The 22,588-nt window shown below is 39.8% G+C and overlaps 1 protein-coding gene across 3 annotated transcripts in view; it reads right to left on the bottom strand.

Annotated features, from left to right (window-relative positions):
• The window catches only part of Tmem117 (transmembrane protein 117), a 460,550-nt gene that overhangs the window by 80,418 nt on the left and 357,544 nt on the right, over positions 1–22,588 (bottom strand). For all 3 annotated transcript variants that reach the window (XM_021183072.2, XM_029469872.1, XM_029469873.1), the window contains one exon: positions 2,303–2,462. In XM_021183072.2, coding sequence (XP_021038731.1) covers positions 2,303–2,462 — 160 coding nt within the window. The remainder of the gene's footprint in view (positions 1–2,302; positions 2,463–22,588) is intronic.

The following is a 22,588-nucleotide window of genomic DNA, read 5'->3' as shown; positions in this document are numbered from 1 at the left end:
TTTGCAGCCCTGTACGAGGAACAACAATATGAACAGTACCCCAAGAGATCCCTGAGACTAAACCATCAACCAAAGAATACATATAGTGGGATTCATGGCTCCAGCTGCATATGTAGCAGAGGATGGCCTATTCCATCATCAATGAGAAGAGAGGCCCTTGGTCCTGTGAAGGCTCTAAGCCCCAGTGTAGGAAATGCCAGGGCCAGGAAGTGGGAGTGGGTGGGTTGGTGAGCAGGGGAAGTGGGAAGGGGATAGGGGGCTTTCAGAGGGGAAACCAGGAAAGGGGATAACATTTGAAATGTAAATAAAGAAAATATCTAAAAAGAAAAAAAGAAACCCCTGAAAATCGAAGAAGCTGCTTTGCTGCAAGCGGGGAGCAAAGACTTGGTCTGTTTTCTGTTGACTGGGTCTCCTCTTTGAAGAGACAATGGAACCCTTCCTAGTGGGATGCTGGCAGTGTCCCTGTGAAGGGGACACGCCTTCCCCCTCTGATGAAATGTCACTGGCAGGCTCCATATTACTTGCAGCCAACATGGTTGAAATTGAGTTATTCCTCATCGCAGACATTTCATCTTGTCAACTGGTCTCTGGCTACTCTGGACACATCAGCATTTTACTGACTGTATATTTTTATGCATTAAAAAAAAAATAGCCTAGAAGGCCTTTTGTGTTGCAGTCCTGGCTGGCTTTCCCTTCATCTGCTTGTCTTTATTGAGCACTTTTTGAATAAATCTCTAATTTGTAGAAATTCTAATACAGTGTTTTTCCACTTGATGTCCTTGGCTTTTTAGTGATTTACTTGGAGGAATACTTAAAATTTGCATGAACACAGAAGAAGGGACAGCTTGCACTCTCGTTTGAAGGAGCTGCAGCGCCCACATCTGCACAAATCAAAGACGCTAACAGTCTACTCGGCTGTCTGTACCTTTGACTGTAAATGGGGTCTGGGGAGTACACGTGGGCCAGTCAACAGGCATGAGAGTTTAACATTGGGAAGATATTAATTAGGAAACAGAATAAGATAAGATGGACCTGTTACAGGAATACCTGATATATTATTGCATAATTGTTAAAAACTCAAATTGGAGTTCTGTAGACTAGGTCCTACAGCTAATTCGATACAGATGGAGACCACCAATGATATCTGACCTCATGCCCAAGGCTCTCTCCACCATGCTAGTGTCTTGCAGAAAATGAAAAAGGCACATATGTGTTTCTAGAAGACACAAAAGTTTTCAAGCTTATGTCTTCAGATAGTTTTAAACTATAATGTATTTTAAAATACAGCCCATTAGAAGCCGTGATACACTGTAAGTACCACATGGAAGCCAATGCCCAGGATATGTAACAAAACAAAACACTATTGTTCTGCTTTTCAGCAACACAATAGCTCTCATAAAGGCCCCTCTTTGCCTCTAGAAACAAAAAAACCAATCTGCTATCCTGCAAAATCTCACATAAATTCAGAACACAATGGAGTTTCCTTCCCCCTTGGCAATGGCAGCCATTGTGTTCATGACTTATAGGGCCTCAGGAGGGGAAACAAAACTGCCTTATGAAAGCAATTTGAAAATGTCTAGCAAATGGATAGACATTTAATGAGCAAGATAAAGCACCGAGAAATAGCAAATGCCTCCTTCTGTCTCTTTCAAAAGAACACTCCTACACTCTTAAACACTTACTCCAGCGGCCATCACTGGGAACACTCACTAGCACGATGATTTTACAAAACTATCTATTGCTAGGCAGGGTGGAAATACAGTGTGCATGAAATGGAAGTGTCTCTAGTGACTACTGAAAGTGATCATTTCCATAACCAGAAAAGCAGTTTCTCACTACTCCATTCAACAGCTGCAACCCCGGGGTTGCTTTGACAATGGCTTTTTTCTGCATTTGATGACTTTCTACCATTTTGACCTTTGAGTTCTCTGTTTACCAAATGACAGTTTGGGGGAAGAGGGGCTTCTGTTTTTTTGACTTGTTTTGCTTCCTGCATTATCCCTGCCTAACAACAACAATAATAATAAACACATTTCCAGGCCCCACCTAACAATGTTGATAAAGTGAATTTTCTCCCTGTTCCCCTCCCTCTCTCCCTGTCCCTCCTTCTCCCACTCTTTTACACAGATATTCACACATAAACACACACACACATACACATTGTCTTTTCTGCCCAGGAAACTTAGAGAAAGCCCCATTAATCACAACTGTAATTAAGTTCTCTAGACACGTAGAGCTCATGTTTACACTGAGAAGAAAGCAGAGACCAACTTCAGAGAGAATAAGGAACGTGGACACTCACCTGCATCACAATAAGGAGGTCAAAGACCAAGATGAAAGAAGCAAGGAAGGCTCGGGAAACCTCATCACTGGGCAAAAATCCACGGTTCAGTTTGTCCCAGCTGATCCAGTCGGTCGTGATGACAAGCACCACCACAGAAGTCAGGGTGAAGAGAACGGTCCTGCAATGAACAAGGTGCTGGTCACACAAAGATGCTGATGCTCATGAGGGCTGGCTTCTAGGCTCCACTAACATCTAGAAATACCCACCCTAAAGTACAGTCTCCAAAGGATGAGAAAAATATGTCGCCTGTGTATTTTCTTAAAAAAAAAACTAACTAAAAAAACAATAAACATGATAGCATCTCTTCTAGTAGATCCCCTGAAGATCATCATGGATTGTGAAAGAAACGCTAAGAATAAAATGATTACTAATAACCTTGGTTAGTTTAATTAGTGTCCTGGAGAAAACACTGTATCTAGTTTTCATTATGTTCCCACTTTTAACTGAGGACCCAGAACAAGTACATGTGAATACATAGGTGACTGGGAAAAGGTAAGTGGCCCCTGGATTACACTGGCTCTTCCACTTAACCAAAGACAGCTAGCCTCTGTCCATCCCTATAAATACAGAGAGAGTGTGGAAGGCCTGTTGCTTCAGGACCATTTCCCATTGCACACAACACATTCCCTGTTCTTTCTCACCAGTCTTCATAATGCCCTTAAAATATTATGAGTTATACTTAGAATTTAATATTTGTCAAAATCAAGCTTTCTATAAAATAATCAAATTAGGTTTTTATATTAACATTAAAAGTAGTCTTGAAATGCGCATGCTGAGACTTAATCTAGAAGAGAATTGTCTAGACTGGAATTACACTTGTTATGCTGTCACCAGGAAATCAATTGAAACTATGTAAAGAAGGCACGATTGTTCTGAGTAAGTTTAATCAGAAAGAAATGAGTACAAGAAAGAAAAGAAAATAAGGAATAAACAAAGAAATGAAGGAAGGAAGGATAGAGGGTAGGAGGGAAGGAGAGGAAGGAGGGAGGGAGGGAAAAAGGGAGAGAGGGAAGGAGGGAGAAGGAGAAACAAGAAAACCATGGATATGGAATAAAGCCACAGACTATATACCCATTTTGTTCACAAACAATTTTTAAGTTAATATTTTATTAACTCTTTGAGAATTTTATACAAGATTTTAATCATAGTCCCCTTCTCAAATCTACCTTCTCCTCCATACCTACTTAGTCTTCAAGTTTTCTTTTTTCTTTTTTTTTTTTCTATTAATTTGTTTATTTCTAAAAACCACCAAAAGATTGACCTCAGTTTGTGTAGCCTAACTACTCTGGAAGTAGGGCCTGCCCCGGAGCTGGGTCTGCCCTGGGGCTAGGCCTGCCCTTGAGTTAAGCCTGCCCTGGGGTTAAGTTTGCCTGTAGTTAGGTCTGCCTTGGGCCTGCCGTGGGGTTAGTTCTGCTCTGGGGTTCACATCATCAATAAAAATTGATTCTCTTCTCTCAGCAACTACTACATGCTTTGACTCCTCAACTGGGCCGGGACTCCATCCCAGCCCACCCTACTCCTTCAAGTTGGGATTTTGTCTGTCTTGAGCTTGAACAGGCCTTGTGCATACTGTTGACATTGCTGTTAGCTTAACACATGTAACTGCCCTGTTGTGTCTAGAAAACAGTGTTTCCCAGAAGCTGGCCACCACAGTGCTCCTGCAATTTTCTGCTCCCTCCTCTGTGAATCTTTCTAGCCTTGAGGAAAGGCTGTGACACGTACAAAACAACGTTTAATAACTGGCATCTCAAGATGAGTAGTAAGACTCTTCCCTTTCCATTGCAAAATGGGTAAAATCTGCACATTAGATTTCTCAAATTTTTCTTGTTCCTTTTCTATGAGCTCCATCTAAAGCAAGTCATACTTTGATAATAATGAATATAAAAATATTCCCTACAGATTTTTCTATGCACAGATAGAAAAGACACATTACATCTCTAAAATTTTGAATAATGAGCTGTTAAATAGAAATCTCATATTTTTTCTGCTGTAGTGAGCAGAAGTAAAAATCCACCCTGAGATACTTTGGATATCGCAGGTAGGGGGCTTCAAGTCATCACCATGGAGTAATCAACACCTTGCCTGGTTGTTATAAGGTTCCTAAAGGGCTGTGCTGCGTAACACTACAGCAATTACCATTTCTGAACTCAAAGTAAAAAAAAAACTAGAGAGAAATAACAGAAGGGATTCTAACAATTCAGAAACCCAGAAATTAAACAACATGCTCCAGAATGCCAGGTGTCAAAGAAGAAATGGAAAACAGGATAAAGAAGAAGCTAAAAACAGGTAAAATGGAAACGAACATACCAAAGAACAGGAATCAGTGGGTGCCAAGAAGTCTATAGCATAACCTCCTATGTTAGCACCAAAGGGAGCATTCCACCACGAAGCTTCACTTTGTGCCCCGAGGAACTCTAAAGACAATGAAGCCCAAACTCAGCGTTCACTAGGAGATCAGAAGTGAGAGGTGATAGATAAACAATAGAAATAATGCAAAGAACTGACAACATAAAAATAAAGCTGGCAAACCTTTGGCAACAAATGCTGCAAACCAATAAAGCAAAACGAAAGAAAGTAAAACATTACAGTGCATGCCGTGGATGTGCAAATGATTATAAGAGAATGCTATAAGCAAGGACTAGCCACTGACTGAGATAACCCAGAGCAAGAGATGCTCTCCTAGAGAAGCACAGTCCACCAGAGCAAATCAGCAAGCAGTCTGTGATGGCTTGTATATGCTCGGCCCAGGGAGTGGCACTATTAGGGGGTGTGGCCCTGTGGGAGTAGGTGTGTCACTGTGGGCATAAGACCCTCATCCTAGTGGCCTAGAAGTCAGTCTTTCATTAGCAGCCTTCAGATGAAGATGTAGAACTCTCAGCTCTGCCTGCACCATGCCTGCCTAGATGCCTTGATGATAATGGACTGAACCTCTGAACCTGTAGGTCAGCCCCAATTAAATGTTCTCCTTATAAGAGTTGCCTCGGTCATGGTGTCTGTTCACAGCAGTAAAACCCTAACTAAGACACAGTCTGTACAGAACAAGATTAAGTAAAGGACTGAGTCACTAGTCAGAGACACTTAGTACAGATGGAGCACATGACGTCACAAGGGAATGACACCAAGTCATTAAGAGGGTTGTAGTCACCCCTTCCCAGACACTCTGAATATTTAGAAGAAGGAAAAACTTCTCAGTTCAATTCATAAAATAGCGTTACTGGATAACAAGGTTAGACTGACTGACTGACGAATGAATGAATGAATGAATGAATGTTACAGAAAATATTCCCAATAAACATAGGTATAATTCTTAGCAAATTGACAGCATACAGAAAGCTTGCACACCAAAACAAGTACAAGTTACTCATAGAATGCAAAGAGAGGCAAGCAATAACAGGTCAATCAATATAATACAATACTTTATAAAAATGAAGGGATAGAATCATGGCTACCTCAGTAGGTATGAAATATCTTTTGAAAAAAATTCAGCACCCTTTCATATTAAAATAACAAACAAACAAACAAAAACAGGTTTGGAGTTATATAATACTTAAATATGAGGCCACATTCTGTGACATTTCTGTGTGAGCATTCCTAGGATGGATGGCACACACAGTTCTATAGCTGGACCATCCGTGACAAACTGATGTATGTGCATATGTTAAGAATGTACATCGACAGAATTAACTGATATTGACACACTCATAGTGTGTGTGTATGATGGTTTGTATATTCTTGGCCCAGGGAATGGGTTAGTTGGATTACAGACTATAAACCTTCACAATAAATTCCCTCAATATAAGAGGCATTGCATATGTTCTATGACTCTAGAGCACCCTGACTAATACAATCAGTAAAGAAATTAGGACTATAACTCCCTCAATAAAGACTCAACAGGGACAAAAATACCTAAAATTAGATTTAACCAAAGAAATATCTTTACACTAAAAAACTGAAGACGCAAATGAATGGAAAGATATTTTGTATCTATGCATCAATCAAACAGTTAAAATGGTCATATACCACCCAAATGTCTCTACTCATTCCAAGTAATCTCTATAAAGATTCTAATGGCACTGTTTTCACTAAAATAGAAAGACAGCTCGTGGTTCACATGAAACCATTAGAAAAACCAAGGAGCAAGAGGACTTTTGAAAAATATTTCCTGACTCCATATTATAATATAGAATTCATTTACATGAATTCAATTAATTTTTACTAACAAGATAATTTGTATATGAACATATCCATGGATATTCTTTAAAACACTGGACAGACTAGAAATAAATGCTCACAATTATAGTCAGCTAAGTTTTGAGGGTATTAGGAGGAATACACAATGGGGACATGGTAGTCTTTCCAATAAACACACAAGAAATGGATGCCCATGTGCAAAGGCTGAAACTGAACCCTGCCTGAAACCACAAAACATCTAAGAGGAAACAAGAAAAGGTCTTCAGTACTGGTTTTGGAAGTTATTTCCTAGATCTGACACCAGAAGCACAGAGAGAGTAAGATGACATCAACCTGGGGAAAAATGTGTAGCAGAGGGAACATCTGGAATAGAGCAGCAACCAATGAAATGGGAGATTACATCAGAAACCTACACATCTGCAAAGGGATCAATACATGGAACATAAGTAACTTAGAAGCACAGAATCAAATGAGGTACCAAGGAAAAGTCCCAAAGAGGCATCTCTCAGGAGAAGACACACAGATGCTCAGTAGGTGTAGTTTAGCCTTGGCGTGAGGGTTTGTGCCTAGTCTTACGGCATCTTGTTATTTTCAGTTGATATCCCTGGGAAGCCTACTCTTTTCCAAAGGGAAACAGAAGTGGATCTGGGGGAGAGGGGAGCTGGCAGGGGTGGAGGAACTGAGAGGAGTGGAGGGAGGGGAGACTAATCTTAAGGGAGAAGCAAGTGAGAACTATGGTGAGATATTGCTTCACACCTGATAGCTTGACCAGCATCAGCAAGACGACAGAGATACCAGCTGGCTGATGTGGAAAAAGCAACCCTGTGCACCCCCAACAGTAAGTCCCCCGGCACAATCCCCTAACATGTACTAGTCTTAAGAGCACTTTGTAAATGTTTTCCTGGCTTTGTTGTGTACTTCTGTTTTGACAAAGGGTATTGCTACGGATCTCAAGAAACAGTTACTGGTAACATTTTATGGCTCCAAGGGGAAATTAAAGGAGGTATTCTGCCTGATATTTAATTTTTAATAGTACAAAAGGAATAAAAATGGCAATCATTAAATATGCATGCCTACAGCTCAAAGAAAGGGCCCTAAAAATAAGTCTCAAGAGGACCCAGAAGAAGAGAAAGAAAGGGAAACAAAGCACATTAATGACTTATCCCACCGTTTCCAAAGCCATGCTAAATGTGACATACACAGATGCATGTGTCAATCACCAACAGTCAAACATGAGAGATAATGCCTATACGCACATGCGCATGGGATGCACAGGGCCCCTTTCTCCCACCACTGCTTACAAAATGGGCGTTACCACACTGATAACTGTATCTCAACCATTGCCAGTCTTTAAAAGAAAAATAAATGAATAAAGGTTAATTTAAAAAAATACTTTTATATGAACCTGCCGTGGTAGAAATGTGAACAGCACTGCATGTCTGCTGCCACTATATGTGGTTTATAGAATGCAGGGTGTGGGGTTCACCGCTTTACATAAATAACTTATACCACCCATACCACACCCTGCTATCATCATCTCCAATTTACCATTACAAAACTGAATCTTGAATCATAGAGCATTTAAATAAGCTAACGCACACTAACCACAACGAAAAGCCTTTGGAGGTCATATAGAATAAGAGAAGTCACCCAAGAAGGCCCCATCCCAGGCTGAGCCAGGATTCTGTCATAAGCTGTCCAGGGCACGGTCTCTCAGTGGGAGCATTTGTTTACCGCTTTCCTGTATTACATTTGTAGCCAGAAGCCATCTGCTTTTCTTTTTCATTGTGAGTACAGTACTGTGAAATCATTCCAAAGCTTAACTTTGAACAGTAAAACACAAAAGCCTGACAGGTTCTGATAGGAAACAGTTAAAAGCTAAGTCTTGTGGCCTTAAACATCAAACCCTGTGGAGGCAAGCCATCAGAGCAACATCCTTGGGTTCTTGTTTAATCAATGGTTGAGATCAAAGATATTTACTGTGAACCGCCGGCTTTAGGGAGCTTCCGTTTCCCTCTTTAAGGAGTATGCAATTAAGCAATTATCTGGATTATTCTCCATCCAGACTGCACCCAGTGCCAGCATGACATACTGGCTCATCAATGCTATCCTCTCTGGTTTCTGGCATCCATTCAAACGGAAAGACCTCATACATAATTATCAGCTTGAGTGGTTAGTTTTATCACTTTCACAACTTCAAATTTAGTTTCTGTCCTTTCCGCCAAGTTAACAGTAGCAGTGTTTTGTTTCTTTTACATTGTTTTACTTTGTAAAATAAAATACAATTGTATTGATTCCCCTGTCAGTTTCCTCCCTCGACTTCCCATGAACCTACCTGTTGTCCCCTCCAAAACCCATAGCTTCTTTTTCTTTGACTGTAACCTGCTGCTCATTCCTTATTATGTTACTTGTATAGATAGGATCTCAGGGCTGACCAGTTGCTACTGGATAACCAATGAGGTAGCTTTACCCTGGGGGAGACAATGTATCCCTCTCGGAGCATTTCCCAGTTGCCTCTAGTTCTTCCTCCAGGGCTGGAGACCCACCACATTCCTTTCCGTGGTAGAATGTTGTTGGTGTCGTCCTTGTTTAGGTCTTGAGTAGGCGGCCATCTTGTTGAGATTTTATTGGATGAAGCTCCCCTATAACATCTAGGAGACACAATTTTACAGCAGTTGTCCTGGTCCTTCAGCTTTTACACTCTTTTGGTCCCATCTCCTGAGATGTTTCCTAGGTCTTAGGGACAGGGTTGTATTGTGGTTGTATCCGTTGGGGTTGGTACCATGCAATCGCTTGCATTCCTTGATGAAGGAGGAGAGCCACACTTATCTCCAGGTATAAAGAGAAATACTTATAATACACATAGGATTTATGCTGCCTTAGTGAAGTGGTGGTTATGGGTTTTTCTCCAACATCCACAACCTCATTAGCCCCAAGTAGTTGGCTAGGTCCCAATACCAGCATCATGATTTCCCTCTTGTTGACGAGACCTTAAGTCTAATTATGCTTGCTGCTACTGCATGCTTAGGGTTATCATGGCATGCTGGTTATCATAGTGATTTGGGATTATTGGTTGCGTCCCTCCATTGGGAGTTTGTGGGGTACCGTACCTTCTGTTACCATAAATGCTAGTCCTCAAAAAGGAGGCTTTTAGGTCAGATCCAACTCTGATCCTCCCAATCCTGTGTCTGCATGGTGGCTTCAGCAATAGCGACTAACTTTCCGTCTCTGGGAGGCGACCAAGAGCATCTGCAAACTCCTGTAATGTGGGAGTCTCCCAAACTCCCCTGATCAACAACTCAAAAGGGACTTCTCATGTCTGCTGTTGGTTTTCTGTCACTCTATGACTCTTGGGCAGACCATTGTCAGCCCTACTGAGAAAATTTCATTTAAACTATATGTGTGTGTGTATGCTTATATACGATATGTATGTATCATATATAAATTTTAGGTAAGTAAATAATAGATTCCTGATAGTTTTTTTTCAGATACCCTTTCTGTTATTTTATGAGTTGGAATGCAGGACCAAGAAGGTTTGAAGGGGCTTTCCTAGTCCAGTGGTCCCCATTCTAGTGTAGGGGGACCATAGTATAGATTTTTAAAGAAAGGTCAATTCACTTGTGCTTGTGGGGGCATTCAAGAAGATGATTCCAGGAGGCTATGGCATTTGTTTGTGTCTCATAATCTGCTAGAGGCAAGAAATAAGAGTTTGTATCTAGGGGCTGGAGAGATGGCTGAGCAGTTAAGAGTGCTCATTTCCTTTGTAGGGGACCTAGGCTTTAGTACTTATATGGCTGCCTACAACAATTTGTAACTCAGTGTATGTAACATACATACTTGTAATTTGTAACTGAGTGTATGTAACATACATACACTCTGGCACAACAGTATGTGTATGTACATTCATTCATTCTCATTCTCTCTCTCTCTCTCTCTCTCTCTCTCTCTCTCCCCCCCCCTGTGCGCGCGCACACATGCGCACCACACACACACACACACACAAAACTAAGAATAAATAAATATTAAAAAAATAACAAGAACATAATTCGGATCTATGGACACTAGGACTTTTCAAGTCAAAATTGTTTCCTCATCAGCAAGACATCTTCAGAAAGTCTCATTAATTTAATACAACTAAATCTCCATGACAAGAAATATATTCATCTTGTAGCTTAGTCAAATGTCTATTATGTATGGTGTTTAGATACTATAATACACATAAATAATTCCATATTATCACGAAAAGATGGTGTTCTAAAATGTAACAAAATTTTAATGGTCCAAGTGTGCTGGTACCACTTGCTTTCCCCCCAATAAGCACCTTAAGGTAGAGTTATCAAGCAGCCACACAGCTGGAAATCAAGCAGATGTCAAGCGACAGAATTGAGTGTTGAGTTTGCACAATTCACAAAGGGCTAATTTTTATGCAGTTTTATTTTGATTGCACAAATAACAGGCATGTACAAGGTCACCTCAATAATATAAGTCGTAATAAAAAAATTGCCAACATTTGACCTAGCAATGTCAGGTGACCTAATATAATAAGTATACTTTAGTGTTTAACCACTATTAATATTCCAAATATGTAATATTTTAGTTTACACAGGAGTATTATGTTGCTTTCTAGTTATGTTGTATAACTCATATTCCCCTAAAAGACTTAAACCCAAATACTTCATTCTGAATGTTGGAATTCAACACAAATAATTCAGATTATATGTCATATCATTGAGAAACAAACTGTATACCCTATTTAAAGGAAAGGTTTAACTACCATCTCAATGAAGAATATATAGAGAGACATAGTTTCACATTTCAATGTGCTAATGCATAAAAAATGATATAGCAAAAGAATTGAAAAGCAATTAATACTATAAAGTCTATGTTTTTATCAAAAATTAAAATAAATCAAGACAGCCTACACAGCACAACTTTCCTTCATTTTTTTTTACTGTGCAACCAAGAGACAGATCAAACCTACAGCTCCCCTCTGAGCATGAAGTGCCCATCACAGATGGCCATGGGAGAATGCCAACTCTTTTCATTTGTTTTAATTATCAGTGTTGCCACTGCAGCTCCTTAAGAAAACCAATCGCCATTTGCTTGATCAAAGCATTCCCTTCTGAGTCAGGTGAGCTGGCTCACTGCTACAGTCCAGCTGATGGAGTCAGGGCCTCCCTTCAGAAAGAGCAACATCTGGGATCTTGCTTTGGAGACCAGGAGCACCCTGGGAGAACAGAGATAAACGCTTGCCGAGTGACCTCGTGAAAGAGTGCAGCTGCTCCATATGGCTTTCATTAAGTAAAGCTACTGCTGGTTATTGGCCACTCCGAACACATTCATTAAGATGAGATCCCTGAGAAGGGGGATGCAGTCAAGTCATCCTGTTTGTGGCTCTGTTGGGACCCAGAGCCTGTTCGGGAAATTATTAGATTCTAATGTTGTCTATTAAAGTATACACTGATGTATTATTTATCTTTATATCTCTCTATCACTGCATCAAGAAGTACCTGAGCCCGGGCAGGAGCTCAGAAGGCACTGAACAAATTGAAACAAAATAACACAGAAACACTTGTTTCCCAAAAGGCAGAAGTTACCTCACAGCGAATTGTGATGGATGTGAACGGTGCCCTGGCATCCCCATCTACATAAACAATGCTGACGGAAGTCTCTCAGAACCCACCATTAAAACCTGCACATTGGCCATTCAGCAAAAGAAGCAACGATCACAATAACCTAGCCATATTCCTTTGATTGGCTTGACGTCCTCTGATTATGCCTGGGCAGTGTTAGCTGTTTAATCAGAGACATCTGAAAGTCGCTCATGCCAATGTTCGGATGATTCCACTGAGTGGTATTGGCCAGACAGAACCATTACCTCCTTTATAGCCCATATTTTAAGTATAAAATATAAACTATTTAACAGACTGATTAGTAACCATCCACGTGTTGCTAGTACTGAAGGCGTATACTCAGGGATTTAAGCTGGGTAGGAAATGATTGCCCTTTATTCTTCAGCAGATGAGATACAACCCTAAACCATGGTGCTATCCCCAGGGTTTACAGAGAAGAGAATGAAGCCTGTGCAATGTAACATTAACTTAGATGGGTCTAGGGATCTGACTCCGCACGGGGAGTAGGTTCACCAAACATGCACAAAGCCCAGAGTTTAGTCTACAGTCATCTATCAACCAAGCATGTTTGCGTATGCCTGTCATGCCACACGTCAGAAGGTAGGAGAGTGAGGAGCAGGAGTTCATGGTCATCCTCAAGTATAAAGCAAGTTCAAAGCCACTCTGTGCTTCATGGGATACTGGTGCTTCAGAAAAGCAAGCAGGTTAGAGGCGGCCAGTGAGCACGTTCATCCTGTGTGACCGGCAGTCAACTTTCCAGGCCCGCATCTCTTACTGCTGAGTGACCTATGCTGTGCACAGTAAATGATCCATCAAGTCAACAGAGAGAACAGTGAAACATTTGTACCCCCAGATATAAAATATCATAAGTTCAGAAATAGAAGCCAGGTGACACATAGAGCTATAGTTATTAATGACGGACAATGCCAAAAAAGACTTCAGTATTGTTTAATTAAAATAAAACGACATCGCTAGTACTCTAGACATAGTTTTCACTTTTAAAAACGGGGACTGGGAAGTTTACACTAAGCACAGTAAACTAAATTTTTTGTTAACTTGGCTTTAAAAGGGAAAACCAAAAGACAAAGTCAGGGTGCTGTTAAGTGGAGACAACAGAAGAAAGACCACCCCTCATTTGCTTAAAGATTGGATAACTTTCTATATAGGGTTAAAGAGGAATTTCTCCTAATACTTTGTGGTTGTATAAAACTAAGGTGTGTGTGATTGAGTCAAAACCAATGACTGCAGTGGGTTTTCAATTTCATCTCAAACATCTCTTCAAGAAGAAATATTTGTGACAGATTTTCTACCAAAAAAGTGATTTTCGTAGTTTCTCTTTAGTACCCCTAGCATACAAAAACTTTCTTATGACCATAGGCATATGATGTAATGACTAGGAAGGGACTACAAATAGTAAATTTCTTTTCTTATAAAAGACTAAGCCGGGCATGGTGGCACACGCCTTTAATCTCAGTACTCGGGAGGCAGAAGCAGGTGGATTTATGAGTTCGAGGCCAGCCAGTCTACAAAGTGAGTTACAGGACAGCCAGGGCTATACAGAGAAACCCTGTCTCAGAAAAAAACAAAAAAACAAAACAAACAAACAAACAAAAACACTAAATATACAACAGGAGCCTGCAGAGCTCATCAGGGATCGAATGCTACAGGTTCATGCTCCTGACCCCCCAGACCATCCCATGGCTGCTGCTGTACAGAGGAAACACTGAAAATTCAAAATACAACTTCTACAGACTGTTTCCCACCTTGACTCTATGATCTGATGTAGAATAATCAGAACTTGAGCCATCAGAGGTCAGAGACTATCTATGCTGTAGAAAGCAGGGGTAGAATCTGAAACATTATCAGGTGGCTCCAAACCCCACAAACAAAACAGAGGTTTTATGGCATAAAGACCAAGGATGGAGTAATCTTGAATAGGTCTTTCTTAAACATAAGACTGCTTCAAAAATGGCGAATTTGCTATCTTACTTGCTGTTCTACTGCTATGAAAGAACACCATGACCAAGGCAACGCTTACAAAAGAAAGCATTTAATTAGCGGCTTGTTTCCAGTTTTAGACGGTTAGTACATTATCATTATGATAGAAGGCAGATGGGCATGACCCTGGAGTAGCAGCTGAGAGCTTTACATAGTGATCCACAGATAGCAGGCAGAGGAAAAGACAGGCAGGGGAAGAGACAGCAGAGGAAGAGACGACAGACTTTTGAAACCTTAAAGCCTACCCCCACATACCTCTTCCAGCAGGGGCACATGTACTCTAAGAAGGCCATCCCTCCTAAACATTCTTAAACAAAACTGGGTCTAAGCATACAAATACAGGCGACATTCTCGCTCAAACCATCACGTTTGGACAAAAATCAGGTTGTGTGTGCTTGTGCGTGTGTGCATGTGCGTGTGTGCATGTGCGTGTGCGCATGTGTGCGTGTGTGTGTGTGTGTGTGTGTGTGTGTGTGTGTAGGCATAATTTGGGATATTGTTCTCAGGATCTGTACTGATAAGAGGCAGGAGAATATTTGTATAATAAACTATAAAACAATCAGGCTGTAGCTGGCTTAAGCAGTGCTTCTCAGCCTTGCTAATGCTGCCGTCCTTTAATGCAGTTCCGCAAGTTGTCCTGACCCCACCACAAAATTATTTTTGTTGCTACTTTATAGCTATAATTTGCTACTGTTATGAATCACAATGTAAATTTCTGTGTTTTCTGATGGTTTGGGGTTATCCCTATGAAAGAGTCATTCAGTTCTCAAAGGGTTTGCAACCACCAGGTTGAGAACCACTGGGCTAAAGAGTGGAATTTTACTGATGTTTACCCAAATATTGGAGGCAAAGAACTTTATACTTCTACTTTTCATTGTATTCCTGAATTTAAAATGAATGTTCCAAGTCCTCCCACTTTAAAGGAATGGATTTCTCAGAAAAAAAAAAAATAGAACTTGATTGTAATGTGATCGTTACCTTATGAAGGGGAGATGATTGGCAAGCTCAGATCAGCACCAAAACCTACCTGCACTTTCTAACATAATTAGAAAAGGGCTCAACGTAATTAGTAAGATGTAGCTGTTATGCGCCTGACTGTAATAAGAAATAACAGAAGGTCTCAAGGAGGTGCTAGAATTATGCTGTTCCCAGAAGAGGAAACTTTATGAAATAAAAGATGATATCAGATAGGAAGAGGAAATCAATAGGAATTACAGTGTTATATTGTAAATACACAGGTCTACCTAGATTCAAAAGCCAGGAGTATTGACTACATAGAAGAGCAGAACCAAGTTGGGTATTTATGAGTGAGAATGTATAGAAGATGGCTTTAAAAGTTGCCAAACAAGGTTTATCTGATGCCGTGGAGAATAATTCCTGATAATTGCTGTAGAAGTGGTAAAATCCCACTCAAAAATAATTGCTTTTCATGAAGAATTCACTCCAGGAGTCAAGAGAGAATTCAGACTGAGAAAGGATAGAAAACAAAATACTGTAACCATACACAAGTGAGATGCCTGCCTGTGGATTCTAATGATGCAAAGAACAAATTCGTCTTGAAAAGAAGGTAGGTGTAACTTAATGCTCAACCTAGACATCACAGCACAGAGCATTGAAGAAGGCTAACATTGTGAAGGGATTCAGTAGAACAGTAGCTCCAGAAACAGACATCGCCTGCAAAGGGTTTCTCAGTCCTTCACACAGGGACAGAGCTCCGTTAACTGTCATGTTTTTCCCCTATACACTTCCTTCTTGAATCTGAGTAAAACCTATGAGCTAAGATAATTTTCCTTTGATTGTGTCATATATAGCAAAGAATTTCTGTATATTAATTAAGATCATTAATACCTTAATCTTGTATTAGCCAAAAGGGGGATAACATGAGTTCGCCTCACCCAATCACATAAGCCCTTTAAAAGGACAGTTTATCCATCTGTAGCTGCAGACACAACTAAACACGGGGGGGGGGGACTTTCTATCTCTGCTGCAGAAAGGAAGAGATGGAGACCTACCTATGAGAACACCTCTGAACCCACAGAAGGACTTACAGACAGGCTGCAAGAAATCACGGGCCTCAGCTTAAAACCTAAGTTACTGGAATCTACTTCACCAAAATTAGTTTTGTAAGGGTCATGGTTTGAATATGCTCAGCCCAGGTAGTGGCACTATTTGGAGGTGTAGCCTTCTTGGAGTAGGTGTGTCACTGTGGGTGTGGGCTTTAAGACCTTCATCCTAGCTGCCTGGAAGTCAGTCTTCCACTAGTAGCCTTCAGGTGAAGATGTAGAACTCTCAGCTCTGCCTGCACTGTGCCTGCCTGGATGCTGCCATGCTCCCACCTTGATGATAATGGGCTGAACCTCTGAACCTGTAAGCCAGCTTCAATTAAATGTTGTCCTTGCAAGACTTGCTTTGGTCATGGTGTCTGTTCACAGGAATAAAACCCTAACTGAGACAGTAAGAAACCTAAATTTTCTGCCAAAGATACATGCAATCTGTATTGTAAATCTGGCCTGAACAGATTTTTTAAAAAATGAAGTTTCTTGTAATTTGTTAATAATACAACTCCAGATATTTAGGATTGCTGAGATCCTAAAGTGATTGCTTATTCAAAGTATTTCTAAGACCAAAAATAGAAAAGTCATGTTTAGCTCTTATATTTAGGATAATTAAAATCACCTAAAAAGAATGGCCCATCTGTGTTAAAACCTAAGCCCAGGATTTTGTGGAATATTTAGTCACAGGAAATTCTGATTAAAATAGAAAACAAGAATTAGCTCTGACCAAAAAAAAACCTACTTTTTTCCAAATATATAATGAATTGTACGGAAGGAGTCGTTACCTATGTCTTAAATTTTAACAAGAAAGGCTATTGGCTTCCAGTGCTTCCAGACATGTTAAATTACTACCTAAAATTGATATGCAATCCCTTCTATTTACTCCATCCACCAGAGCCTCAGATTATCATCCAGAATCAAATTCTTGAGAAAAACTGTTCATATGTTGAGAGAGCAAACTCTGTGAAAATAAAGAATCCAGGTGCTAGCTGTGACTGGTGTCAATAATTTTGAAACCAAATTGATGTTAATTTTAGTTTAGTTTTCAATAAAATGATATATTAATTTTATGTCATGTAATGGTTGCTGTAGGTATACATTGTAGAATATATAAGGAGAGATACATATCACATGCAGGTCTCCTGACATACTATGTTGAAGAGACTATGCTTAAAACACGGTCTTCGAATAGTCTAGATCTTGCAGTTAGCAGCAGGAACTGGCTTATGAGATGTCCTCTGGCAGCCAGCACAGGGAGGACTCTTCCTAAATTGTTTGGCTGTCAGAAATCAAGATGGACGAGTACTGACAGAGAGTGATAGAGAGAGTGACAGAGTGGGCGGTAGTCGGTTCCGACACTTTGCCACTAAGTGACATGTCCAGAGTATATAGAGAATAAAAGTCCCAGTTAGGTTCTGTCCTCCTTGGTGTTCTTAGGCTTTTACGTGTGACCCTAAAAGCGACACCACACTTCTACCTCTTATGAGTCATTTCTCAGCATCAGCTGTGACTGGACCTTCGTGAGGCCAGTGATGATTTGTGAGCTCCTAAATGCATACGCTTGTTGGGGGATCCATACCATTTGAACCTGTTCTACCAACACTCTTTCTGTACTACTGATTCTTAGTAAAAATTCGAGCCCAGTGAGTTAAAATGAAATAGCTCAAATAAGTATTCTGTGGTACATTTACATCCCAATTTCTATGATATAAAGCTAAAATTAAAAATCCTTTTACCTCATGGCGGCCCACTGGGTCGGCATTAATGAAGATCGGAGAAGGGAAGTTAATTTCTAATCGGATGAAAACCCAAGTAAGGTCAGGAGTGAGATGAAGATTTTGATGTATGTTGGGGAGATTAGATTTGGGCATATAGGAAAGAAAGAGGACCAAGCAAACCTAGGCACTGACACATGGACCCAGAAAGGCAGCCTTTATCCCGGCCATGGAAGCATAAAGAGAGTGTGGCGCTGTGTACTCTGTGCCTCTCCGTGAATCTGGGAGAGCCGCTGATGAGCCTAGCCCATGTCCATCTGATCCTCCCCTGAGCTGAGCCAAGCCCGGTTCTGAACCCATCTGACCCGCCCCCTGCCTACATTGTTTTCGAACTCGAAAAGATTTAACGCCATCACCGTAATTGGATTGCCCGGCATATCTGATTCTTCAGTGAGCTGAATTAAAAGGTACAACATAAATTTAAAAATCATTAAAAGATTTACAGATGTTCCACAGAATCGATAGACAAAACGGAAAGCAATTACAACTCCAGGGCCAGAACGCACAATTAACTGGAACGGTATAAAAATGATATCACTGGGAGACGGTTGAAGGATGGAGAGAGACAAAGACTTGGAGGGTCATGAGGCCACTGCTAAAAGAGATTAAACTTAACCCCAAAGAGAGACTGGAGGCCCCACGGATTGGGAAGGTCTGGTAGAGCATGTGTGTGTGTGTGTGTGTGTGTGTGTGTGTGTGTGTGTGTGTGTGTGTGTAGAGTGGGAAATCCTCTTGGAGATGGGGAAGTGGGGAGGGGGAGTGAGATGAGAACCAGTCAGAGGGCAGACTGGGAGGGGGATAATGACTGGACTGTAAAAAAAATAATTAAAGAAATATAAAATTTATTAAACATATAAAGTTGAGAAAAGTTATACAATAATAAAAGTAAATAAATAAATAAATAGGAATCATGGTGTATAGTCTCAAGGAACATTAAGAATAGCATAGAAAGTAAGTCTATATCTTTAAGAATTTCATGAGCAACTACTGACTAATGTTGAGAACAGCTACAGATTGAATTACCCAAGGATTGTAAAAGTGACAAGAGCCCGGTACTGGGAGAGATCTGAGTGGTTGTTCCACACAGTAGCATTGGAGAAGAGGAATTTGCATTTAAATTTATGCTTTTTGATCATACTTTGGTTTTCTTCCTACTCCAGATACATGCGTTTTCGTAAAGGAGGAAACTACAACCGCACCGCAAAGACTTCCTAGCTTAAATGTCAGACAGTCTACCAAGGACAAAACCTGACTATGCCTCTATACTTCCTTACAATCAATGCTAATCTGTAAACTGGAATAAGCTGTTATTTCATTTGACAAAGATGACATTGTGAAGAAAGAAAAATGATGCTTCAATATCAATACAAGATCTTCCCCATACTTACTGTGCTTCAAGGAATTTTGGTGTTGAATCCAATCAAGTGTCAAAACATGAATACAGGGAGAAGAGAGTGAAAACAGGCCCGTTCCTTCAATCTCCACCCTGTTCCTAAAGGCTCACCTTGTCATTTCACACACACACACACACACACACACACACACACACACACACACACACACACATCCCTGCTTTAGTCCTTTCTGAGACGTCTCTACAGAGAGAGTCCTATCAATTTGAACTAATGAGAAAACCTGGCAGCTGTACATACTGATGAGGCATGGTGCACTCTGAACTGAGTGATGGATTTTTAAATTGTGAAGACAACTTGGGAAAACTGACCAGTATAATGTGGGAAAATGGAAGATGCACACCTGCTAGGAGCTCCTTCCAGGTAGAATCCACATAGAAATTCCTATGTGTGTGTGTACACAGGAATATTCCCAGCCTCTACCACCCCAGCAGTGTAAACATCTAGAAACAATGATATAATGTGTAATGTGTGTGTGTGTGTGTGTGTGTGTAGTGTGTAGTATTAATTTAAAGAGACACAGAAATAAAAACAAATAACCCACAGGTACATCAACAATGTCCATGCATCTGAAAAATAAAATTTTGAATGAATAAAGCAAGAAATAAAATTATATATATGCATAAAATCCAGTAATCTATGCTATTGCACTAGCTAGTTTTTTTGTTTGTTTGTTTGTTTTGTTTTGTTTTTGGCAACTTGATGCAAGCTACAGAGATTTGGGAAGAGGGAACATCAGTTGAGAAAATGCCTCCACTAGATTGGCCTATAAGGAACCTTGAGGTGCATTTTCTTAATTAGTGATCGATGTGAGAAGTCCCAGACCATTATGGACGGTGCCACCCTAGGCTGCTGTCTCTGGATGCCATAAGAAAGCAGGCTGAGCAAGCCAGTAAGCAAGGCGCCTCTACAGCCTCTTCTTCAGCTCCTGCCTCCACATTTCTGCCCTGCTTGAGCCCCTGACCTGATGAGCCTCAGTGATGGATGTAACCTAAGTGTTGCGACATGAAATATATTCCCTTCTCTCCACGTTGCTTTTGGTCCTTACATTTTATCACAGGAATAGAAATCCTAACTAAGATAACTGTGTTTTATGTGTGTGTGTGTGTGTGTGTGTGTGTGTGTGTGTGGTCAAATTCTAAAGAATGCCAAGTAAATCATTATTACAAAGGACAAATACATTTATTAAAGGAGAAAAAAATTAATTTAAGTTAAACTTTTTTAAAAAAAATGTAATTATACTGAAGAAAAGTGGCAGACATGTGAATATCTATAATTGTGTGTTTCCTGACATGAGTTTGGAATCCGTGATACATGAGTCTGGAGTACTTAATAGCTATTATTTAAATGTCTTTGTCTGTTCCTGTCCATATGTCTGCCTGTCTGTCTTTCTTCCCATACATTATATAGACAATTAAAATTATACATATATATGTATAAAATCCATACTTTTAATGGTCTTTTTCTATACATTACGTGTAATTGATTTTTCCATGTATATATCTCTCAGAATTATGAAAATATTCAGCTTCCTTGACATAAGATGTCTGGACAGGGAATAATCTGTATCCTCTGGGACCTGATTGATAAATAAATCCAAAGATAAAGGTAATGTTTATGGAAACCAAGAAAGCATCAGATGAAACTTAACTTGTCTTAATAAAGCTCCCTGATGGTATCAAACAGAAGGCTAATTTGTTGGAAGTTTTTGGTTATAAGTTATTTGTTACTAAGCTAGGTCAATGACAATTTTCTGCGGGTATGTGTGCGTTCTGATCACTGTTACCCCAACCGTCTTTTCTGCTCTTCCACCTTTATAAACCCCCACAAATGCCTTCTTCCCCTCAGCTCTTCTGGATCTATTTTGTGTGAGTTTAAATTTTAAAATGATAAAAAAAAAGAATGCTCCAATTGATTGATAGTAGAAAGAATTAATACTCTCACTTAGGTGTTAATGTATCAAGATATAGAAAAGACCTTCAGGAAGAAAATGATAAAACTATGCTAATAAAAACAAGACAGCTAAATAAATGGAAAACTTGCCAGGCTTGGACAGGAAAGTTCAATATTGCTAAGATGTGAGTTCTGACACAATTATCCATGGCTCCACACTCCATCAACATCCCCACAAATTGCCTTGTAAATATAAACCGATTCTAAAATCTTATAGGTTGTATAGATGGGGGTTTGCCACCATGCTCCGTGACAGAGGTCTGCTTACTGATGCCCTTCCATCGTGACCAAGTGACCTTTGGTTAAAGAATAGCAGAAATTCTGTTGAAGAAACGAAACTCAGAGACTGCCAGATTCCAGGAGAAAATGAACTCAGGTTCTGCATTTCACACCTCAGAGATTAGTACAAAATAAATCTTAACCATATGGTGTGAAAATATAGGTGATCTGAAGATGGCAAAGAATGAAAATATAGGTGATCGTGGTCTGGAAAGGTGAGGTAAAAGAAGCAAGGTAGAATCCATACAGGATGCATAGCTTCATTAACACTTCTCTTTAGGAAAAAAACAATTAATAATAATTAATTATTATTATTCCAGTGCTTGGAAGTAATCCAAGCATTGGTTCTTAAGTTATAATTTTAATTGTTAACGTCTATGGAAATCACTTTTAATAAGCTTAAAAAATGTATTAAAGCAACAAAAAGGGAATTTAGCTTGTACATTACAAAAAGATAACCTATTAGACAAAAAGAAGAGAGTAATGGGAAAATATAGCTGAATCTACTGTGTAATAAAGATGATGATGATGGTGATGATGATGATGGTGGTAGTGGTGATGGTGATGATGATACATCTTCTGACCAAGAAAAGCCCTGAACACACTGGTTTCACTTGTGATTTTTTTCCATCTTTTAGAAAGGAAATGACATCAGATATCAGTAAACTATCTAAAATATTTTACAAAATATAAAAAGGGGAGAAAATTATTCCATGATGCTGGTCTTACCAAAACCAAAGACTGATAAACACAGAATCTGCACAGAAAACTTCAGAGAGCATACCTTGTAATTTAAAAAAAAAAAAAAAACAAAAAAACAAAACAGAATGAAAACTCATATAATAGTGGAGTAGCTCACTGTTCAATTGTAGAAAACAATGAGACGAGGTCATAGTATCAAGATTTCTGTTCCAATTAAAATTATCATTGTCTTTGTAATCATAGTCTT

This window comes from Mus caroli, chromosome 15 (assembly GCF_900094665.2).
Source record: "Mus caroli chromosome 15, CAROLI_EIJ_v1.1, whole genome shotgun sequence".
NCBI lineage: Eukaryota > Metazoa > Chordata > Mammalia > Rodentia > Muridae > Mus > Mus caroli.
This window is presented reverse-complemented; position numbering and strand designations above follow the sequence as displayed.